A 19,820-nucleotide genomic window follows, 5' to 3' on the forward strand; every position below is an offset into this window, starting at 1 on the left:
TTGGAACATACCCAGCATTCTAGCATGTCAAAAATAAAGTTTTTTTCCACAACCTAGCCCCAACATGAAACACAGACCCTAATTGACCTTATAAGTATTAGTTCATCTTACAAACAACCCACATATCCCATAAATCATTGATATAGGACTTGGAATTGAACACCCTACCTTACTAGCCTCCAAAATCGAGCAAATGCTTAGGGTGCCGAAATATGTCTATCGAAGCTTCAGTCGTCGAAAAAAATAGCGGTCAAAACGGAAAATATAGTACAAACGTGTTATCTTTAAGGATGGAAGACTTTGTTGTGTTTGGTTATGGAAGAATAACACACATAGCTCACAAATCTGAGCTCAACCAACCCCGACCTCACTGTTCTCACCTCACTCTCGACATCCATGTGTTCAAAATCAGGGCTCAGAGTTTCGAGCTAAACCTAAAACACACGAGCTCACTCTTTTGTGCTCTCTCTCGACTTCCCTCTCTTCAAAATTAGAGCTCAATAATCTGCTCAACCCAAAAACTCAGAGTTCACAATTTTCTCTCAACATCCCTTTCTTCGAAATCAAACAAATGACTCCATCATCTGTGAGTTTTTACAATTTACATGTGCGTATTTTCGTCATTTCACTGTTATGCATGGTGAGCATGGAGTGTACACGGTAGGTTTGTCCTATTTTGGTTCCAAGAACAACAAAATGGCCAATTTGCATAAATTTCCCTTTTATATGAGTTCTTAGATTAATCTCACGGTATATTAAGCTATCAACTTAAATATTTTTTGTTACACACAAATAAAATATTAATTGATAAAAACTAAAAAAATAAGAAGAAAAAATAATGTTTCACATCATATATCGAATCTTTTCCATCTACAAAACCTATTCACCTCATCAAATATCTAAACCCTCCAATTTAATAAGTTTACATCCAATTTCATCCATTCTTTTATCAATAATATTCAAACCCATTTAGTTACAAAGTACCCAAAAATTGAGATTGTGTGGTTTCGAAAATTGGGATATCTTTTTCTTGAACGCATGAACCCTTTTTCATATGAAATTTTCTGAAGACGGTGAAAATTTTGAAACATATACATCTCCCTTTTTCATGCATGAAAAGGTAAAAAACAAAAAGCTCAAGAGGAGAGAAGGAGAGTGAACAATTAAGAGAGAGATGGATAAAAGAAAGGGATGTGGTGGAGAGAGAAGATAAGAGAAGAACACGGAAAGTTCCATGTGGTAATTTTTTTTTTTTAATTCAACTACTTCACAAATTATTGTGTTTCAATGTAATTGGATTCAAGTTGATAACTTAATATATCATAAAATTAATATAAGGGCTCATATGAACTACATCATCCATCTTTTCCCATTAAAAAATGTAACAAGTAGGCTACTTCCATGTATAGACATCAACAATGTGAACTCAAGTCTTCATTAGATATCATTTCTTTATTAACTAGTTAGTTGATGCAAACATGATGGCTAGTTCATTTATGGATCCTTGGGATAAATTGAATTCTTAACATTATTAAGTAGGACTAAATAAACTCAATAATAGCTTGGGGGCCTTTTTTTGGCTACTCATAACAGCCAAGACATTTTTTATGGCTAATAATATCCTTTCTTTATGTAATTTTCAATTTTCAGTGTTATCAAGTTTAAGGCCCTTTCAAATTCAGAATGTAAGTTACAAATTAGTGATAAAACCCACTTCTTGCTGGAAGGTGGGGATGTTGAACGTTTTAGTTGATGAATGAAATATTCAGAGAGATTTCTTTCTCATATTTGTGCCTTTCTCTTTCTAAGAGTCTGCTGCTTTGTTCTTTCTAGTGTCTACGTTGTAGGCTGACACTATAACCAAAGTTTATAGGGTTTTCAGGTGTCTCCTTGCACTAGGAGATAGTGGACCCTATCTATTAGTTTTCCTTTTCGTTTTTATTTTTTTATTTCCTAGCTGCTGCACCCTGCATCAGTTGGTTATCAGAGCCCTAATCGATTCTTGGGTTATTATGTCACTGTTATCAGGCTTTTACGGAATCGATAATTTAGTCAATTGGAATTCTCTAACCTATTTATGATGAGTATGATGGAGATTACATGCTTGTGATTAAAGTAGCTAATGAAATTCAATTTACTTTGCAAATCAAAACTCATTGTGTTGCCGATTGGGATTCTGCCCTGATTCTGGATAAATGCAATGATGATGAAGATTTGGGTTCAATGGTTGAGGTACTTGTGGTAAAATCCACTCTATATTTCTATAACTTTTATGATTATGTTTGGGAATCGTTCATTGTTTGTCACGCTACAAAATTTTACTTGGAGAAAATAAATTTTTCACATTGTTCGAATTATGTCTACACTTTTCAAAGTCTAAAATATCAAGATGTTTGCTGGAAATTGTATGTGCACTCAAATGCAATTTATGTCATAAAGAAAATATTAAATTCCAAACGGAACATGACAAAGTGGAGAAGAATGAAATTATTTGGAATTTTGTATTATTTGGATATGTTGATGCATGTTGAATTTGTGGTTCTTGATTGGCTATTGTGGCAAGCACTTGTTGGGTATCTGAAAGACAGAGCAAGACCAAACAAAACTCGAGGACAAGCTTATTCGAGAAGAACAGATTATGTGTTCCATGATGGGCTTCTCTTTAAAAGGAATCAACTTTGTATACTTGAGTCTAGTTTGAGGCTACAGATTATACAAGAGTTACATAACGATGGCCGCATTGGAAGGGACAAAACCTTTACGCTAGTGTTTTTTTCTTATTTCTGGCCTACCATGCGCAAAGAAGTAGATCATTTTGTGGAACGATGCCGAATCTGTCAAGTTTCTAAGGGCAAGGCGACCAACGTTGGATTGTACATGCCATTACCTATTCCATCACAACCATGGGTGGATATAAGCATGGATTTTGTTTTAGGTTTGCCTCGTACTCAACGTGGTGTAGACTCCATTTTTGTTTTGGTGGATTGATTTTCTAAAATGGCTCACTTTATTACCTGCAAGAAGACAACGGATGCTTCAAAAGTTGATGAGCTATTCTTTCGTGATGTATACCGAATTCATGGGTTACCAAGTTTGATTGTATATGATCGGGATACTAAATTTCTGAGTCATTTTTGAAGGAGCCTGTGGAAATTAACTAACACAGAATTGAATTTTAGCAGCGCCTATCATCCTCAAACTGATGGGCAAATGGAAGTTGTGAATCGCTCATTGGGGGATGCGATGCTTAGTTGGTGAGCATATGAAGTCATGGGACCAAAAGTTATGCATTGTAGAGTTTGCCTACAATCGTTCTGTCAATCGTAGCACCGGAATGTGTCATTTCTATATTGTGTTTGGCTTAATACCTCAAGCACCAGTTGATCTTGCTCTTGTTCACAATGCAAAAAGAATTAGTGGCAAAGCTGAAAATTTGTTGATAAAGTCCAGCAGATCTATAGCATGACGCACAAGCACCTCAAGAAACAAGTCAGAAATATTGAAAATCAATCCACCACAAGCAGATTTCAAAAGGCGAATGGTGGAGTTTGATGTGGGAGATTTTGTTTGGGCAGTTTTGACAAAGGATCGTTTTTTAGCTAGAGAATACAATAAATTGTCTGCAAGGAAGATTGGGCCATATGAAATTCTTGAAAGGATTAACCCTAATGCTTATCGCCTAAAGTTACCTAGCCATATTCATACTTCTAATGTGTTCAATGTGAAAAATCTCATTCCCTTCAAAGGAGACAATGAAGATACTAGAACTGCAAATTCAGGGACGAATTTTCTCCAACCCGGAGAGGATGATGCAAACATGATGGTGGGATAAATTGAATTCTTAACATATTAAGTAGGACTAAATAAACTCAATAATAGCTTAGGGGCCTTTTTTTGGCTACTCATAACAGCTAAGACGTTTTTTATGGCTGATAATAGCCTTTCTTTATGTAATTTTCAATTTTCAGTGTTATTAAGTTTGAGGCCCTTTCAAATACTAAATGTAAGTTACAAATTAGTGATAAAATCCACTTCTTGCTGGAAGGTGGGGATGTTGAACGTTTTAGTTGATGAATGAAATATTCAGAGAGATTTCTATCACATATTTGTGTCTTTCTCTTTGTAAGAGGTTGCTGCTTAGTTCTTTCTACTGTCTACGTTGTCTCCTTACACTAAGAGATAGTGGACCCAATCTATTAGTTTTCCTTTTTGTTTGTTTTTTTTTTTTTTTCTAGCTGCTGCACCCTGCATCATTAGTACTTAATGCTACATTGGATGCTGAAATTATGAGATTATATCTCGTTTCTTAAACAAATTGTAACAACTAGACTACTTGCATGTATAAATTTATTCCATAGTGGCCCTATATATAAATTATGCTTGACCATAAAAATAAAATAACAATTGTTTGTGTGGGATGCTTCATATTGAATTCATAATTAGGTTAATATATTTTATAGTCAGAAAATTGATAGTTTTTATTCATCGATGTTCTCATCAGAAAAATAGAAATAAAATGAGCACACTATTCTAATCAAAGTCAAGTGCAAAAGGAAAGAATAGGTTTAGTCTCATTTCAAAAAAAAAATTAAGATGGAGCCAATTACTCTACATTTCATGTCATCCAATCGCCAATATATATAAATCGATGAACTGGAAAAAGCAGCAAATGATCGAGCGATGGTGAAAGAAATGAAGGTCGAGATCATTTCAAGAAAAACAATTAGGCCATCCTCCCCAACTCCTCATCATCACAAAAACTTCAAGCTCTCTCTTTTGGACCAAAGATATAGTCCTAATTTGTATGGCAATATGATCTTCTTCTACTCGTCTACCAGCAACTATGATCATACTTATGGTGACTTCAATCCCCATGCATTGAAAATGTCAAGCCACCTTCAGAAGTCGTTGTCCAAAACCTTGGTTCATTTCTATCCACTTGCCGGGCGGCTCAAAGACGCTGCTACCATTGAGTGCAATGACCAAGGGGTTTATTTTGTAGAAGCCCGAATGGATTGCCACCTCTTGAATTTTCTCTCCCAACCTGATTCCACCTTATTCCAGCACTTTATTCCCACCTCCAGTGCTGAAAACGAAGATGTTATTGTTCTGCTTGTTCAACTCACTCTCTTTAACTGTGGAGGAATTGCTATTGCAGTCTCTCTTTTACACAAGATCGCGGACGCTTCATCCTTGTGCACTTTTGTCCAAAGTTGGACGGCAGCCAGTACTGCTCTTGATCAATCAGAATTCATTGGTCATGACCAGAGATTAGGTCAAGTGCTTCCTTTGTTCATTGGATCGACGTTGCTGCCGCCTTCAGAGATGTTGATCACACGCACCGTGGACATCCCAGACCCACTTCAAAATTTCACCACTAGGCGTTTTGTGTTCAGCACCTCAAAGATGGCCAGTCTCAAGGCAAAAGCAGCTATTACAACTAACAACCCTACAAATGTGGAACTAGTATCTGCAGTTGTGGTCAAATGTGCTATTGCTGCTGCACAGTCCATATCAACATCGTCATCAAGTCCATCAGTGTTGTTCCACGCCGTGAACTTGCGCAAAAGAATGGTCTCTCCACTGCCGGCCAATACTGTAGGTAATCTCGTTTGGGCGTTTCCAGTGCTGATTGAAGAAAGTGATATAAAATTACATGAGGTTGTTGTCAAGTTGAGGAAAGGCTTAACGGACTTCTGCAACGACAAGGCTAATAGATTTAAAGGCGAAGATGGTTTCACCGTGGTTTCCGAATATCATAAAAAGGAGGTTGAATTCAGCTCAAGAGGAGTTAATATTTTTCGTTGTACAAGTTTGTGCAAATTTCCAATATATGATATGGATTTTGGGTGGGGGAAACCCACTTGGGTTGCTACTTCTATGGGCTTTAAAAACTTCATAGTTTTGATTGATAGTAAACTTGGTGAAAATATTGAAGCGTGGGTGACACTGGCAGAACAAGAGATGGCTATATTTCAAAGGGATGAGATGCTTCTTTCATTTGCTTCCTTAAACCCCAGTGCAGCTGTCCATGAAAGCCGTATGTGATAGAAGCATATGGTGAATTTATGGTTGTAATAAGATTGTTCATCCTATATATATCTTTGTGGCATCATAACTCTATAATTTATAGTTCTATGTAAATGTCGAAACCAATTTCGATAGTTTTGTTAAGCAATGGAGAAGCAGCTTCTGGCTTTTCAAAACCAATTTATATTTCTAGTCCAATAGGTTATTCTACTGTTTTGCAGGTAGAGGCTATGGCGTTAAAAGCAAGCTCTAAATTGGCGACTTTCCTCACTCATTAATGATATATGGTACTTAATGATCTAATTTCCTAATGGTACCATATATATGTTACATACATTGAGAAGCTAATATGATTGCAGAAGGATTTGCTAATATCGGACATCTTCAATCAGTCTTGTATTTGGTTTAGCAATTTCCTGTTAACATCATAACTAAGATACATTACTATTTGTATGGTTGAGGAATCTACAGAGGATCCTCTTTGTAATATTCTTTAGTTTGTGCACAATTACAAGCTACTCCTTGGAATGAAGGACAATTTCGAATTCACTTTATTTACAAACAAGGAAGCTATAAGCAATCGAACTTTGAATCTCCAATTCTCCATATTCGGAGGAAAATTACCATCCAAGAAAAGGGAAAGAAAAGGGGGACTTTTTACTACCTTAATTTAATAAGCAGTTGAATATTTTCCATAAACATCTGTAAACAACATATTTGATGTAACATGCAGAATTTTAAGTCTAATCAAATTTAAGTACACAGTTTAAAACGCTGACATAAGCAATTATAATTTGAAAGATAATTGTCATTAACACTAAAAAAATCAACATGAACTTCGTCCTTTTTTATTTATTTCACTAAGGTGTACATAATGACATTTTTTGTGTGGAATGGCTGGTTCAAGGACATTTGGGGCCTCCTCTCTTGGTCTTCCAGTTGTTGTAGCAAGGGCAGAATTGCTTGTTCCCATATGTGCCTGGAGGGACGCACAAGCACTTGGCACAGCACTTTTGGCAGAAAAACAAACATGGCTTCTTGTACTGTGTATTTGAGCATCTTGTGGTGCAACGAGGACCGCACTCTACAATGTTTATCACTTAATCAGCTTCAATACAAAAAAAAAATATTTAATCTACCTTTTTTTTTTTCATTTTTTCCTTTTTTTGGTTAAAAAAGCATTTAATTTTTAGAAAATTACACGTAAAGTTACATTATACAACTATAGTTTAGAGAGAGATAAAGTTTTTTATTTATTGCATAAAGGGGCAAAATCTATCCACTAGGGCTGGGTTCGGTTTTTTTCGGTTCGGTTTTTTCTCAAAACCGAAACCGAACCGAAATTTCGGTTCGGTTCGGTTCGGTTCAAATTTTTTTCGGTTTTTTTCGGTTCGGTTTTTTTTTCGGTTCGGTTTTTTTCGGTTCGGTTTCGGTTTTTTTCGGTTTTTTTTTTTTTTTTTTTTTTTTTTTTTTTTCTTTCTCCCTCCAAAATTATTAAAAAAAAAAAGGAAATATAAAAGTTCACATTCATATTAATAGGCTAGGTGGAATGAAAAATAAGGAGGAGGAGGGTTAGGGTTGTTTTGTTAAAAAGATTAAAAAATTAAAAAAAATCTCACAAATCCTGGAGGCATGAGGGTTCGAACCCATGCCTCCATGCTTGTAAAGTTTCACTGAAACCAACTTGGCAACAGGTTCTGTTTTGTTATGATTGTATGACTAAACTATTTATAAATATTCAAAAAAATTATATATATATATAAATCGGTTCGGTTCGGTTCGGTTCGGTTTCCGAGCCTCAAAAACCGAAACCGAACCGGTCAGATTCGGTTCGGTTCGGTTTGACAATTTCGGTTCGGTTTTTTTTTCGGTTCGGTTTTTTTCGGTCTCGGTCCGGTTCGGTTTTCGGTTTTTTTCGGTTTTCGGTTTTTTGAACCCACCCCTACTATCCACATGGCAAGTAATGTCATATACCTTTTTTATTTTAATTGTAAATTGTCTTTACATTGAAAATTTTACTCCTCTATGTTTCAAGATGAGTTTTTATTTTCTTATTCTCTCTCTCCTCTTTTTTTCTTCTCCACTCCTCTCTCTTCTTCTCTCCTCCTTCGTCTTCTCTCTTCTACTTCTTCTTCATACTTCTCTCTGCTCCTCTTCTTCGAATCGTTCCCTAGATATATGGGTGTTTTTTTCCTTATATGAAAACTATTGGGATTTTTAATTTTGTTTTTTTATTGTAGTATTTTCTGAAAGTATTTGATTTTGAGATTTTGATGATTTGGAAATTGGTCTTACAAAAATGCTGAAAGTTTGAAACTAATCTTGCAGAATTGTAGAATTTTGAAACTGATCTTGCAAAAGTGCAAGAATATCGAAACTGATCTTGCAGAAGTGCAAGAATTTTGAAATTAATCTTGCAGAAGTGCAAAAATTTTGAAATTAATCTTGCAGAAAATTTTGAAACCAATCTTGCAAAAGTGCATGAATTGTGAAACTAATCTTGCATAAATTAGTTTTTACAGATCTAAAATCAATTTGAAGTTTTTATTAATAGTGTAGTTTTGGACAAGTATATTAGGGGCATAGCTGGGATTTTAAAATTTTGGTTTGCTTGTTTTTTAGGTAGATTTGTTGGGGTTTGGGCTTTTGTCTCTCCTTAAACTGATTCAAAACTACTAAAATTGTATGAAATGTATTTCGTGTTTTTGTCTCTCTAGGTAAAGTTTCCTTAATATTTTAAATATTGCTAATACGACATGTAATGTATACATGCTTAATTAGCATCCTTACCTTGAGGTTGAAGACTGCCTTCAGTGATTCCATTCTGAATTTCATAAGAGCAAGAGATAATTATAAACTTGAGATTTCATTTAATTAACAATCTAATATTGTAAAAAAATGTATCTAAAACTGAGGCAGAAAAATCAGATAATTTTAAAAAGTTGCAGTCTGAAAAATATATAAATTTCACCATGGTATGGTTGTTACTGCTTTGGGGCTGCGGTGCTGGAGCTTCAGTGCCAGTGGTAGTAGCCTGCGACATTTTCAAGTATACTGTTAGAATTCAAGCAAAGGAATAATCTACATGCATGTACTCCATAATTTTAGTTTAGTTTTTTTTTTTTTCAATTTAAATTTAACACCCAATTTCTTTGCGAGTGTCTCGGGATATAATAATGTACATGCATGCACTCCATAGCAGTACTACTGAACAAAATATATACTTTCTTGTTTTCTGAATAAAACATTCTGCTTTGTTTTTACAATCCTACTGCAATGAAATTATCTCTGTTTCAAGTATACTGTTAGAATTCAAGCCAAGGAACTAACGGCAGGTTAAGATGGTCAACATGCAAAGAATTTTCATCTGACTACAACTCGCAGATCTTGCTAGTAGAAAGCAGGCATGTTATACAAATTTATAAATTTTTTTAATACAAGCGATATTTCTACTCTAAACTATATTAAGTGAGTTCAAATTTGAAATGCAGTGGGCCGACAACAACCCCACACTTGCATGACGAGGTGTATACATATGTGTGTGTATATACAATGATGCATATTTATCTCTAGAGGGAGAGAGATGAAAGATGGCTTACATGGTTCTCTACTGTTAGAGCAAAGAACAGCATAACAAGGAAGAACATCACAAAATTTAAAGCCTTTGCCATTGCCGGCTGTACCAGAAAAATAAAATTCTTGAACTCAAGAAGCAACTAGCTGCAGAGATAGAGAAGAGTGAGAATTATATGTTTTCCTGAACTGTGGCCCTGTGGGTGGAGGTAGTCATATATATAGGGCTATTTATATACAAGAGAGAATTCTATGTATGCCTTTTGTATAGAAGGGGATGTAAAAACAGAAATGTTTAGTAATAACAGAAATGCCACATGGTACTATTTCAGTAGTGGAGTTTGTTAGTATAGTAGGGGTATTATTGTAATTATGATATATGGCTATATAAGGGATTGTATAGCTATCATTTTCTTAAGTTTAGTTGCATACATTTTGTCTAATCAATCAATACAATCTCACTTGTTTCTCTCTACCAATTCATTCTCTTTCTCTGTACCAATTCTTCATCTTTTGCAATGTAATAAATATGGTATCAGAGCCACCAAGGCTCACGCCATGGATCTTGGTGGTCAATTCCTCTTCTATCTTTCTTCATTACTTTCTTTTGTTTCCGCGTATTTCCGTATTCGTAGTTCATATTTTTTTAGTCTCTGGATTTTTCTTTTGTAGTTGCTTGGGGATTTTGTTTTCGCTCTTCCACCGCATGATTTGTAGTTGCTTGGTTCTTGTGGATGATTTGCTATTCTTGGTGGAGTTTCTTGGTGCTAGAATTATAGGGTTTCAGTAGAGCAAAGGTTTGTGCATTCTACCTGTTTGTTGATTTGCGTCAGTGAGAATTTCTTTCTGTTTGATGAATTCCAAGGCCGATTGTCATCGTCAACTAGTTTGCTTGTCGGTTTCTTGAAGAATTGTTGATTGTGGAGGCTTAAAGATTTGGTTTTGGTTCAATTTCTGGTGCATATCAGGTGATTCGGTTCTTCGAATTCATGCATATGTCTATAATATTGTTGAGATGATTTACTGTGTTCTAGGTAGTGCAATTTTTGTGATGCTTTCGATTTCTGCAAAATCAGGGGTTTTTGTGATAGTTGTAATCTTGAAATTTTCATATGCTGAAGTGTAGTCTGGTGATATGATGTATATTCATCCCAAGAAAGTGTTATTCCTTATTGGTTAAGTAAGTGTAAATTATGCGAAGTGCACAGGAGTATCAATCTCTTGTTATATCAAATTTTTTTTACTGTCAAAGAAAGTGTCAGTCTTTCTTGGTAGAAATCAGTATAATTTTTTGTTAAGTTTCATGTCAGTGAAGTGAAAATGAGTGTGATTCTCCTTGGTTGATTTGGGTTCTTGGAGTGTTATTCTCCATTTGGTTTCTTGGAGTGTCATTCTCCTTGGTAGATTTAGTTTCTTGGAGTGTCATTCTCCTTAGTTTATTTGGTACCAGTCTCTGTCAAGATTTAGGAGGGATAATTTGCATATACAGTGAGTGTGTTACTATAGCTTCTCAGTTCACAGTCGAAAACTTGTTGGGTACGTTCAGACCAAGATCAGATTTGATTGTATTGCTAAGCTCATTAATAATCAGGAAAGCCTTGCAATCTTGCAGATTCACATACAGTGAGAATTCGGTCCTGCTCCAGATGTAATACTACCTGGTTGTGACAATTTGGGAAAGTAAGCACAGTGGGCACTGTCTCATCCCACCATAACCTCGCAAACAGTCTTTTCCAGCTGAAGAACCCGTTTCTGAAGCGGATTCACTGGATACTGCTCTTCACCACAACCTTTGTCATACATTCAAAACGTCTTGCAGTTCCCGATCAATTTCAAAGCTCTAGCTAGCTCAAACTTCACTTGGCTACACCAAGTTCAGTTTGAGGGGGGAGTAATAACAGAATTGTTTAGTAATAACAGAAATGCCACATGGTACTATTTCAGTAGTGGAGTTTGTTAGTATAGTTAAAATGGTATTATTGTAATTAGGATATATGGCTATATAAGGGATTGTATAGCTCTCATTTTCTTAAGTTCAGTAGCATACATTTTGTCTAATCAATCAATACAATATCTCTTGTTTTTCTCTACCAATTCATTCTCTTTCTCTATACCAATTCTTCATCTTTTGCAATGTAGTTAATAGGATGTGTGTGTGTCATATATATTGCCATGCATGCAAGTAAGTTCTAGGGATCAACATTATTTTTATACAACTTAGTTGTTTTCAACATGTAAGACGCATAAAGTCTAGACCGCGTACTGACAGAAACGACCAACCTACCACTTACAGTTTAATAATTACTTTACATATAAAAAGGCCTTCTTTTGGTAAATAAGAAAAACGCTTTAGTTAGTACCCGAACAAAGACGAGGTCACGAAGTAATTGCATGTTCAAGTTTTGTAGTTGAGAATTATTGTGAGAACTAGCAAACACTATATGATGAGTCCAAGAAATGAGAAGAGACAAAAAATAAATAAAAAATTGTCTTTGAATCCACGAGATCTCAAGTCACATGTGATGAAAGTTGAGAACCACATGATTCTGTAAGCAACAGATTGCAAGTTTTCTTTTCCATATAAGTTACCTAAAAAACTAGACCAAAAGTTTACTTAATTAATTAGAACTGCTTGACAACTATTAATATTAGTGAAAAACGTTTCAAGATATCAAATATTTGAAAGAAAAAAAAACTACATTTATTCTGATAGGATCTTGGATATATATCATTGATCGGTATATGTTGCTTTCCTCAAGTTTTAGTGATTCTTCTCATGCATGTGAATAATGGTATTGTGAAAGCGATAGGGAATATAGGATGCCACCTCACACATGTGCCCTCACATGTCCCTGCTACTGTGAGGCCGGTTTCTAATGGCCAACATATATACAACTGATGAAATCAACAGCATCGTTAGAGAGTGAAACATGCAAGAACATAAAACTATTATATATAACAACCATGCATGCACTCACCTCTCATACCCACTTCTCTGTTTGTCCTCACAGGAAGGCATTGCCAGCACCGTAGAGCCCTTTCGATTGGTCTAACTTAACTCAATGCCCGTGACCAATTTTGTTTGCTCCCTCCCTATATCTTTTTCTTTCTGTTTTTTAATTAATTGTTGGAAATGTGTATGCGTGTGTGTGTGTGTGTGTGTGAGCGAGAGAGAGAGCCTACATGAACCGTATGGGAACTAGAGTTTAGGTGTTGAAATCAGTTATGTTAGTTTGATCTCGTGAACCATTCACGTATGATAGTTATGAATTGTTGTCGTTGCTTAGACAGCATCCAAGGAAAAAATCCACAAGAAAACCAAAAAAATGTTGCCAGGCGTTACACTATATGGTGTTGAAATCATTTACGTTAGTTTGATCTCGTGAACCATTCATGTATGATAGTTATGAATTGTTGTCGTTGTTTAGACAGCATCCAAGGAAAAAATCCACAAGAAAACCAAAAAAATGTTGCCAAGTGTTACACTATATGATGTGCATTTAGTGACAAAGTCAGAATTTCATGTGAAGATGAGTCTTTTCACAAATGTAAAAAAATGGCAGGTAATAATTACAAAACTATTAACCACATCATAACACTACTACAATAAACAGTTTTTGCTACAAACAAAAGTTCGTCACATAAAGTCAATTTCCGTCGCATAAACATTGGCTTGACGAAAACTTTGTCACACAGACGTCGTCGCGCAAGGTTCTTTCCATGACAAATAATGCGTTCGTCACCTCAAAGATAGGGGAACGAAGCGTACCATAGCACCAAACTAAAGGGTAGGCCTGGCAATTTCTGACACGACCCGATAACCCGACACGACACGACACGAAATTAACAGGTGTTTGGGTCGACACGATAACGAATCGGGTCTTATCGGGTAACCCGATAAGCACCTATTAAGATAACGGGTTGGGTCGGGTATACACGTGGGTAAACACGATACACGATAAGCAGAATATTATTTTTATAATTTTATAACCCTAAAAAAATACTGTAATAATTATATACATTAATTTTACAATTTTATACCCCTAAAAATTATAATAAATAAATAAATATATATATATATATATTAAATTAACTATAAAATTTATAATTATTATAATTATTATATATACTATAATAATTATACCCCCAAAATATTAAGTCTATCTATACTAATTATATATATATATATATATATTAAATTTTATAAAAACTATAATGCATATTAATTAATAATTTAATATGCATGAATCATGATCATGCATTTGCCAACTTGCCGCCATTTTTGAAAAAAAAAATGGAGGGAAAATGAAAATGTTAAGAAAAGTTGAAAATAAAACAAAAAAGTGAGGGAATTAGGGAAAGAAGTTGGAGGGAAAAGTGAAAATGATAAGAAAAAGTTGAAAAGGAAACAAAAAAAAGAGGGAAAAATGAAAATTAATAGAAGTGCTGAGAAATTTTTTTTTTTTTTAAGTTATTAACTTTTTATCACACACATGACTGTCATGACATATCTCACTATTTTTATAATGACACACGTGACACGTGATGTATGTACTATTCCGTGTACCAGTCAATTATAATTTATACGTACAAAATAAATAGATTTAAATCTACTTAATAAATATATATATATATACACACACACACACGGAACTTGATTGATGGCATACGAATTCTCCAAAACTAATTTCAACGATCCCAACCGTCAAACTTGTTTGTATATGCTTTGAGATCACATCAACAAAAAATCATAAAAAATAAACATTCAGAGATCAAGTAATGGGACAAAGCTTTTCAACGGTTATAAACGAAAAATCACGATTTAACGGTTATTTTAACTCCGATTTTGATGATTTTTTATAACTACACTCCTTGACCCTATATGAATACAATGAATGAATTCGATCTTCAATTTAAAATATTTACACAAGTGGATACCACAAAATCTTTTGTTATACTTAATGAAAGTATAAATAAACTCTAAGTGTTAGTCAATCTATCGTTTTACGAATTCTCCAAAACTAATTTCAACGATCCAAACCGTCAAAATTGTTTGTATATGCTTGGAGATCACATCAGCAAAAAATCACAAAAAAAAAACATTCAGAGATCAAGTAACGGGACAAAGCTTTTCAACGGTTATAAACGAAAAATCACGATTTAACGGTTATTTTAACTCCGATTTTGATGATTTTTTATAACCACGCTCCTTGACCCTATATGAATACAATGAATGAATTCGATCTTCAATTTAAAATATTTACACAAGTGGATATCACAAAATCTTATGTTATACTTAATAAAAGTATAAATAAACTCTAAGTGTTAGTCAATCTATCGTTTTACGAATTCTCCAAAACTAATTTCAACGATCCAAACCGTCAAAATTGTTTGTATATGCTTGGAGATCACATCAGCAAAAAATCACAAAAAAAAAAACATTCAAAGATCAAGTAACGGGACAAAGCTTTTCAACGGTTATAAACGAAAAATCACGATTTAACGGTTATTTTAACTCCGATTTTGATGATTTTTTATAACTACACTCCTTGACCCTATATGAATACAATGAATGAATTCGATCTTCAATTTAAAATATTTACACAAGTGGATACCACAAAATCTTATGTTATACTTAATGAAAGTATAAATAAACTCTAAGTGTTAGTCAATCTATCGTTTTACGAATTCTCCAAAACTAATTTCAACGATCCAAACCGTCAAAATTGTTTGTATATGCTTGGAGATCACATCAGCAAAAAATCACAAAAAAAAAAACATTCAGAGACCAAGTAACGGGACAAAGCTTTTCAACGGTTATAAACGAAAAATCACGATTTAACGGTTATTTTAACTCCGATTTTGATGATTTTTTATAACTACACTCCTTGACCCTATATGAATACAATGAATGAATTCGATCTTCAATTTAAAATATTTACACAAGTGGATACCACAAAATCTTATGTTATACTTAATGAAAGTATAAATAAACTCTAAGTGTTAGTCAATCTATCGTTTTACGAATTCTCCAAAACTAATTTCAACGATCCAAACCGTCAAAATTGTTTGTATATGCTTGGAGATCACATCAGCAAAAAATCACAAAAAAAAAAACATTCAGAGATCAAGTAACGGGACAAAGCTTTTCGACGGTTATAAACGAAAAATCAAGATTTAACGGTTATTTTAACTCTGATTTTGATGAATTTTAACAGCTACACTCCTTGACCCTATATGAATACAAAGAATGAATTTGATCTTCAATTTAAAATATTTACACTAGTGGAATTTATATACTTAATAAAAGTATGAATCAACTATAATATTAATAATTATATACATTTAATATTTGTAATAGATTAGTAGTGTATGTATTATTTTTTTTATTAGGCTTTCATTTTCGAGTGTAGATATAGTACTTGAACGAGAAATGTTTTAATGTTTTCAAGTAATATTTATGTCGCAATGTGTGGTATGTGCAAATTGTAAAAAAATATATTTTTTTCTTAACGGGTCATAACGGGTCATAACGGGTCGGGTCACTTTACCCGTTGGGTAAAGTGACACGACCTGTTAAGGACCCGTTAAGATAACGGGTGTGACACGACACGACCCGTTAAGATAACAGGTGTTACACGAAAACGACACGAACACGACAGACACGACCCGTTTGCCAGGCCTACTAAAGGGTATGACAGCTTGTTGCCCCGTTGAGTTTACAGCAACAACTAGTCGTTAGGTAAGACCCAGTGTGACAAATTTTTTCATTGAGTAAACAAGGATGCTACAAAATTTGTCCCATAAAATTTGGGTTTCAAGTATTTTAACATTTTTGAATTATGAAATTTTCGTTGTTCAAGGTGCTGCGCGACGAAAAGCTTCCTTTTAATCATATGCAACGAAGGTCTTTCGTCGCGCAAAGGTATTTTTTTTTAATTTGTTTTCCTTTATTTATGATTTAATTAAATTACATATTTTAATTTTTTTTTTTTTGGTAATTATTTTAATTAAAATAAACAATAATTAAAAACAAAAAAAAATTATTTGTTTATAATATATATGAAAATGTATGTACATGCCGAAATATTTCTATAATACCCGAATATAACAAAAAATACCAAAAATGACGTCAAGATCTGCTGGGTTAGACTGTTGGGTGGAGCAACTACGAAACAATATTATAATACCAACAATTCTACCGTTGCGTCTCCAATTTTGACTTTGTTTGTCTTTCGTACTTGTTTTTTTACGCCCCTTTTCTTTTAACTTGAATAGGATCTTTAAGCACCTTGGTTTGAGAACTCCTACCTCCCTCTTCAGTTTGTTTTCTTTTCCGACCACAGTTACCACCTAGGGGTGGGCACGGGCCAGGCCGGGCTCAAATTTGATGGAATTGGACTGGATTGTTTTAAAATGCAATGGGACAGGCCAGGCCGGTTATAGGAAATTTGAGTTTTGGAACCAGACCTAACTCGACCCATTTAAAATAGGCCGAATCGGGACAGGTCCAATCCATTTTTTTTCCAGTGGATTCAATCAACAGCTTCGTCAAATAGTCAGATTCAACAATTATCACATTCTCCAATTATCAAAATCACAAAAGCGCAATATTGTGGATACACAATTTCATCAATCAGTTAAAAACAAATAAAATTTCCAAATTTTTCAATCACAAAAAGTGTTCTTCCTCAACACTGCAATAGTGAACACACATATTGATAAACATGTCAGTATTAAGCCACCCCAATATTTGCCCACCGGTCCCCAATGCCCTAAATCTAAAAATTCTCATAATTCCAATCTCATTTAAAAACAAAAAACAAAAAACAAAAAAAACAAAATGCAAAGCTTCAAAATTAGAAAACTAATCAGTCGATTCCATCATCAGATAACTAGAAATTATTAGGTCCACACCCTCAAAATTCCTATATCTAGAAAACCTAAATCCTAAATCTCTAACAATCAATATCTTAGAAAACTTCGAATAGAATAGCAGAGTGGTGGTCGAGGTTAAGAAGATATGATGGTGGTCGGAGTAGGGAGAGAGAAAAACCTCGAGGTCGTGTCTCAAGTTCGGTAAATTGGAGGATAGAGTTGACAGAGGAGAGACTAAGAGACGAGGGACGGACGAGCGAAGTACTACGTAACTGTTGCAGTTGCGAATTCGAGTCAAGAAACAAGTTCGATACTTCGATTTGAGTCTTCGAGGAATCGAGAGAGGCGGAGAGATTCAGAAAGAATGAAAATGGTGGAGAGAGAGCAATCAAATGTTTAATAAATACATGGTGGAGATTTAATCTCATATAATGGACAATTGAATCGGTCCTGCCCGGCAGCCCATTTTCTCATATATTGGGATCCGCCCCACCCTACCCCGTTTTGAGTTTACAATATTTGGACCCGCCCTGTACCCGCCCCGAACTGAATGGACCCACCCCGACCCATAGGTACAAGGCCCGTTTGCCTACCCCTATTACCACCAACTAAAAAGTTGAGCTTCGTATCCTAGGATTTCAAAGCCCGAGACAGAAGTTGGGTATCTTCCTCCGACATCACAGCCTTGCCAATTAAATCTGAAGCTTCTATTGAAAACTGAGCTCTTTTGGACAAGGTAGAATTGTCGGCGTGTTTGCCCACTTCTTTCCCTTCCGTGTCAAACATAATGTTGGATTTGGCGGTTTGAAGCCACCTTTTTAGTATGTAACATTCCAGTAACAACTCTATTTGTTCCATTCTCAAATCGACCAATATGTGTCGACAAGGAAGTCCCCAAAACTTCATCTCTTTGCAGCTGCATTTGGCATATCCCGAGATCATATCAACCACCAAGCTCTTCATCTTTGTCACCCCGCAGCACTCTCAAGTACTTTGTACAATGCCTTATTGCCATCCCACCACTGCTTCCTCAAGAAACAAGTCAAACTCTTCAATTCCTCACTTAAAAAATTTCGAACATAAATCGTGTGTACAATTTGGCCAGTTGAGTTTCCATTGAGGTGCAAAGCTGCAATGGAAGGGCACGGTTTTCATCATTAGGGTCACCAACCACCTCTTTCTGACATTGTCGTCTAAGAGCTCGATTTAACGGAATGATGAATTCAATCAAAGAGTGCTTCATATGCACATATTGCTTGAAAAAAGAATGACAACTCTCGGCACGTTGACTGCTTGACATTCCGACTAAAAAGCGTGCTTACAAAATGCCAGAACCTTCCACGCAACTTATAAATATTCTTAAGCCACGTTTTATTAACCTGCTCATGTTCTTCTACCAACACCTTCCACCTTCCCTCAAATTCTTCTTTGCTTTCAATATCTCATATGCAAGCATGCAAATCCTTGAAAATGTCCTCAACCCAACCGTTGTCATTGAACTTATTAATAATGTCATATGCAGTACTGATGAAATGTGGTTGGTAGTTTGCTGACAATAGCCTTTGCTCATGAATCTCAAACCCCGTTACAAGTTCATAATTGTTGTAAAAAGCATACCCTTCATCCAATGACTAAAACTCCATTTCTAATTTCAATTTCAACTCATCGTCTACCGTTTTGAAAAACTAATTCAACCCTCCCAACACCACATTGATCCCCCACATCTACATCCTTTCTTTCCATCACAATTTTGTCTGTTTCTAACTCATCCCCATCGAATTACACTTCTATGTCTACTTGCTACCAATCTACACAACTTATCACAACCCAGCACAAGTGGTGCACATATGTATCTAAAATCCAATTTCACAATTTCAACCAAGTAAAATCCCAGAATTATACAAACCGAAATGGAATGGAAATTGGTTATACCAAAGGTTCTGAAATTCTTCAAAAAGTCACCTTCACAATCTTGGTTTCTTCACAGCTTTTGGATGAACCACCATTGTCAACTTCAACACAAGCACAGCTTCACATGAAATCGAACCTTGACATTCTTCACCACCTCCCTCTCTCTACCTCTCTTTCCCGATGAAGACAACCCTAATCTCTCCCTCTCTCAATGACAAAAAAAAACCCAGTAAACCAAAAAAATTAAAGGTATAAGATTACCGGGTCACTGCCACAATGCAATTTCAATCCAACTAAAATTGGTTCTTCAGCTCAACTCCCTCTCAGCCTCTTTTTCCCTCTTCAGCGCGCCAATATTACCTCAACTATCCCCCTACCCCTTTCTCTCTGGCAACAAGATGCCCAATGAAGAAAAAAAAATTAAAGGT

At 35.0% G+C, this 19,820-nt stretch overlaps 2 protein-coding genes and 1 long non-coding RNA gene across 3 annotated transcripts; 2 read left to right on the forward strand and 1 right to left on the reverse strand.

Moving 5' to 3' along the window:
• The first annotated feature begins 4,661 nt into the window (after positions 1–4,661).
• Positions 4,662–6,048, forward strand: LOC137712172 (cocaine synthase-like). The gene has a single exon (XM_068451296.2). It carries the CDS (start codon positions 4,681–4,683, stop codon positions 6,046–6,048), a length of 1,368 nt encoding a protein of 455 aa, XP_068307397.2. The 5' UTR covers positions 4,662–4,680.
• Positions 6,049–6,805: 757 nt separating this feature from the next.
• LOC137712171 (protein GAST1-like) lies at positions 6,806–9,815 on the reverse strand. Its single transcript, XM_068451295.2, has 4 exons — positions 9,630–9,815; positions 9,002–9,064; positions 8,821–8,854; positions 6,806–7,114 (listed from the first exon to the last, which is right to left on the reverse strand). The coding sequence occupies exons 1-4, from the start codon at positions 9,699–9,701 to the stop codon at positions 6,933–6,935; spliced, it is 351 nt and encodes a 116-aa protein (XP_068307396.1). The 5' UTR covers positions 9,702–9,815; the 3' UTR covers positions 6,806–6,932.
• Positions 9,816–10,019: 204 nt separating this feature from the next.
• Positions 10,020–11,697, forward strand: LOC148691340 (uncharacterized). The gene is made up of 2 exons (XR_015955448.1): positions 10,020–10,571; positions 11,216–11,697. It is a non-coding gene; the product is annotated as an uncharacterized LOC148691340 (long non-coding RNA).
• Positions 11,698–19,820: the final 8,123 nt, after the last annotated feature.

The sequence above is a fragment of the Pyrus communis genome, chromosome 14 (genome assembly GCF_041283825.1).
Source record: "Pyrus communis isolate YQ-2024b chromosome 14, ASM4128382v1, whole genome shotgun sequence".
Lineage (NCBI taxonomy): Eukaryota > Viridiplantae > Streptophyta > Magnoliopsida > Rosales > Rosaceae > Pyrus > Pyrus communis.

Excerpts from the sequence above, each read along its gene's own strand:
- LOC137712171 (XM_068451295.2), bottom strand. The coding sequence starts at position 9,701 with ATGGCAAAGGCTTTAAATTTTGTGATGTTCTTCCTTGTTATGCTGTTC. Across the intron at positions 9,065-9,629 it reads CTCTAACAGTAGAGAACCAT|GCTACTACCACTGGCACTGA; the intron begins GTAAGCCATCTT and ends AAAATGTCGCAG. Across the intron at positions 7,115-8,820 it reads AGGCAGTCTTCAACCTCAAG|AGTGCGGTCCTCGTTGCACC; the intron begins GTAAGGATGCTA and ends TAAACATTGTAG.
- LOC137712172 (XM_068451296.2), top strand. The coding sequence starts at position 4,681 with ATGGTGAAAGAAATGAAGGTCGAGATCATTTCAAGAAAAACAATTAGG.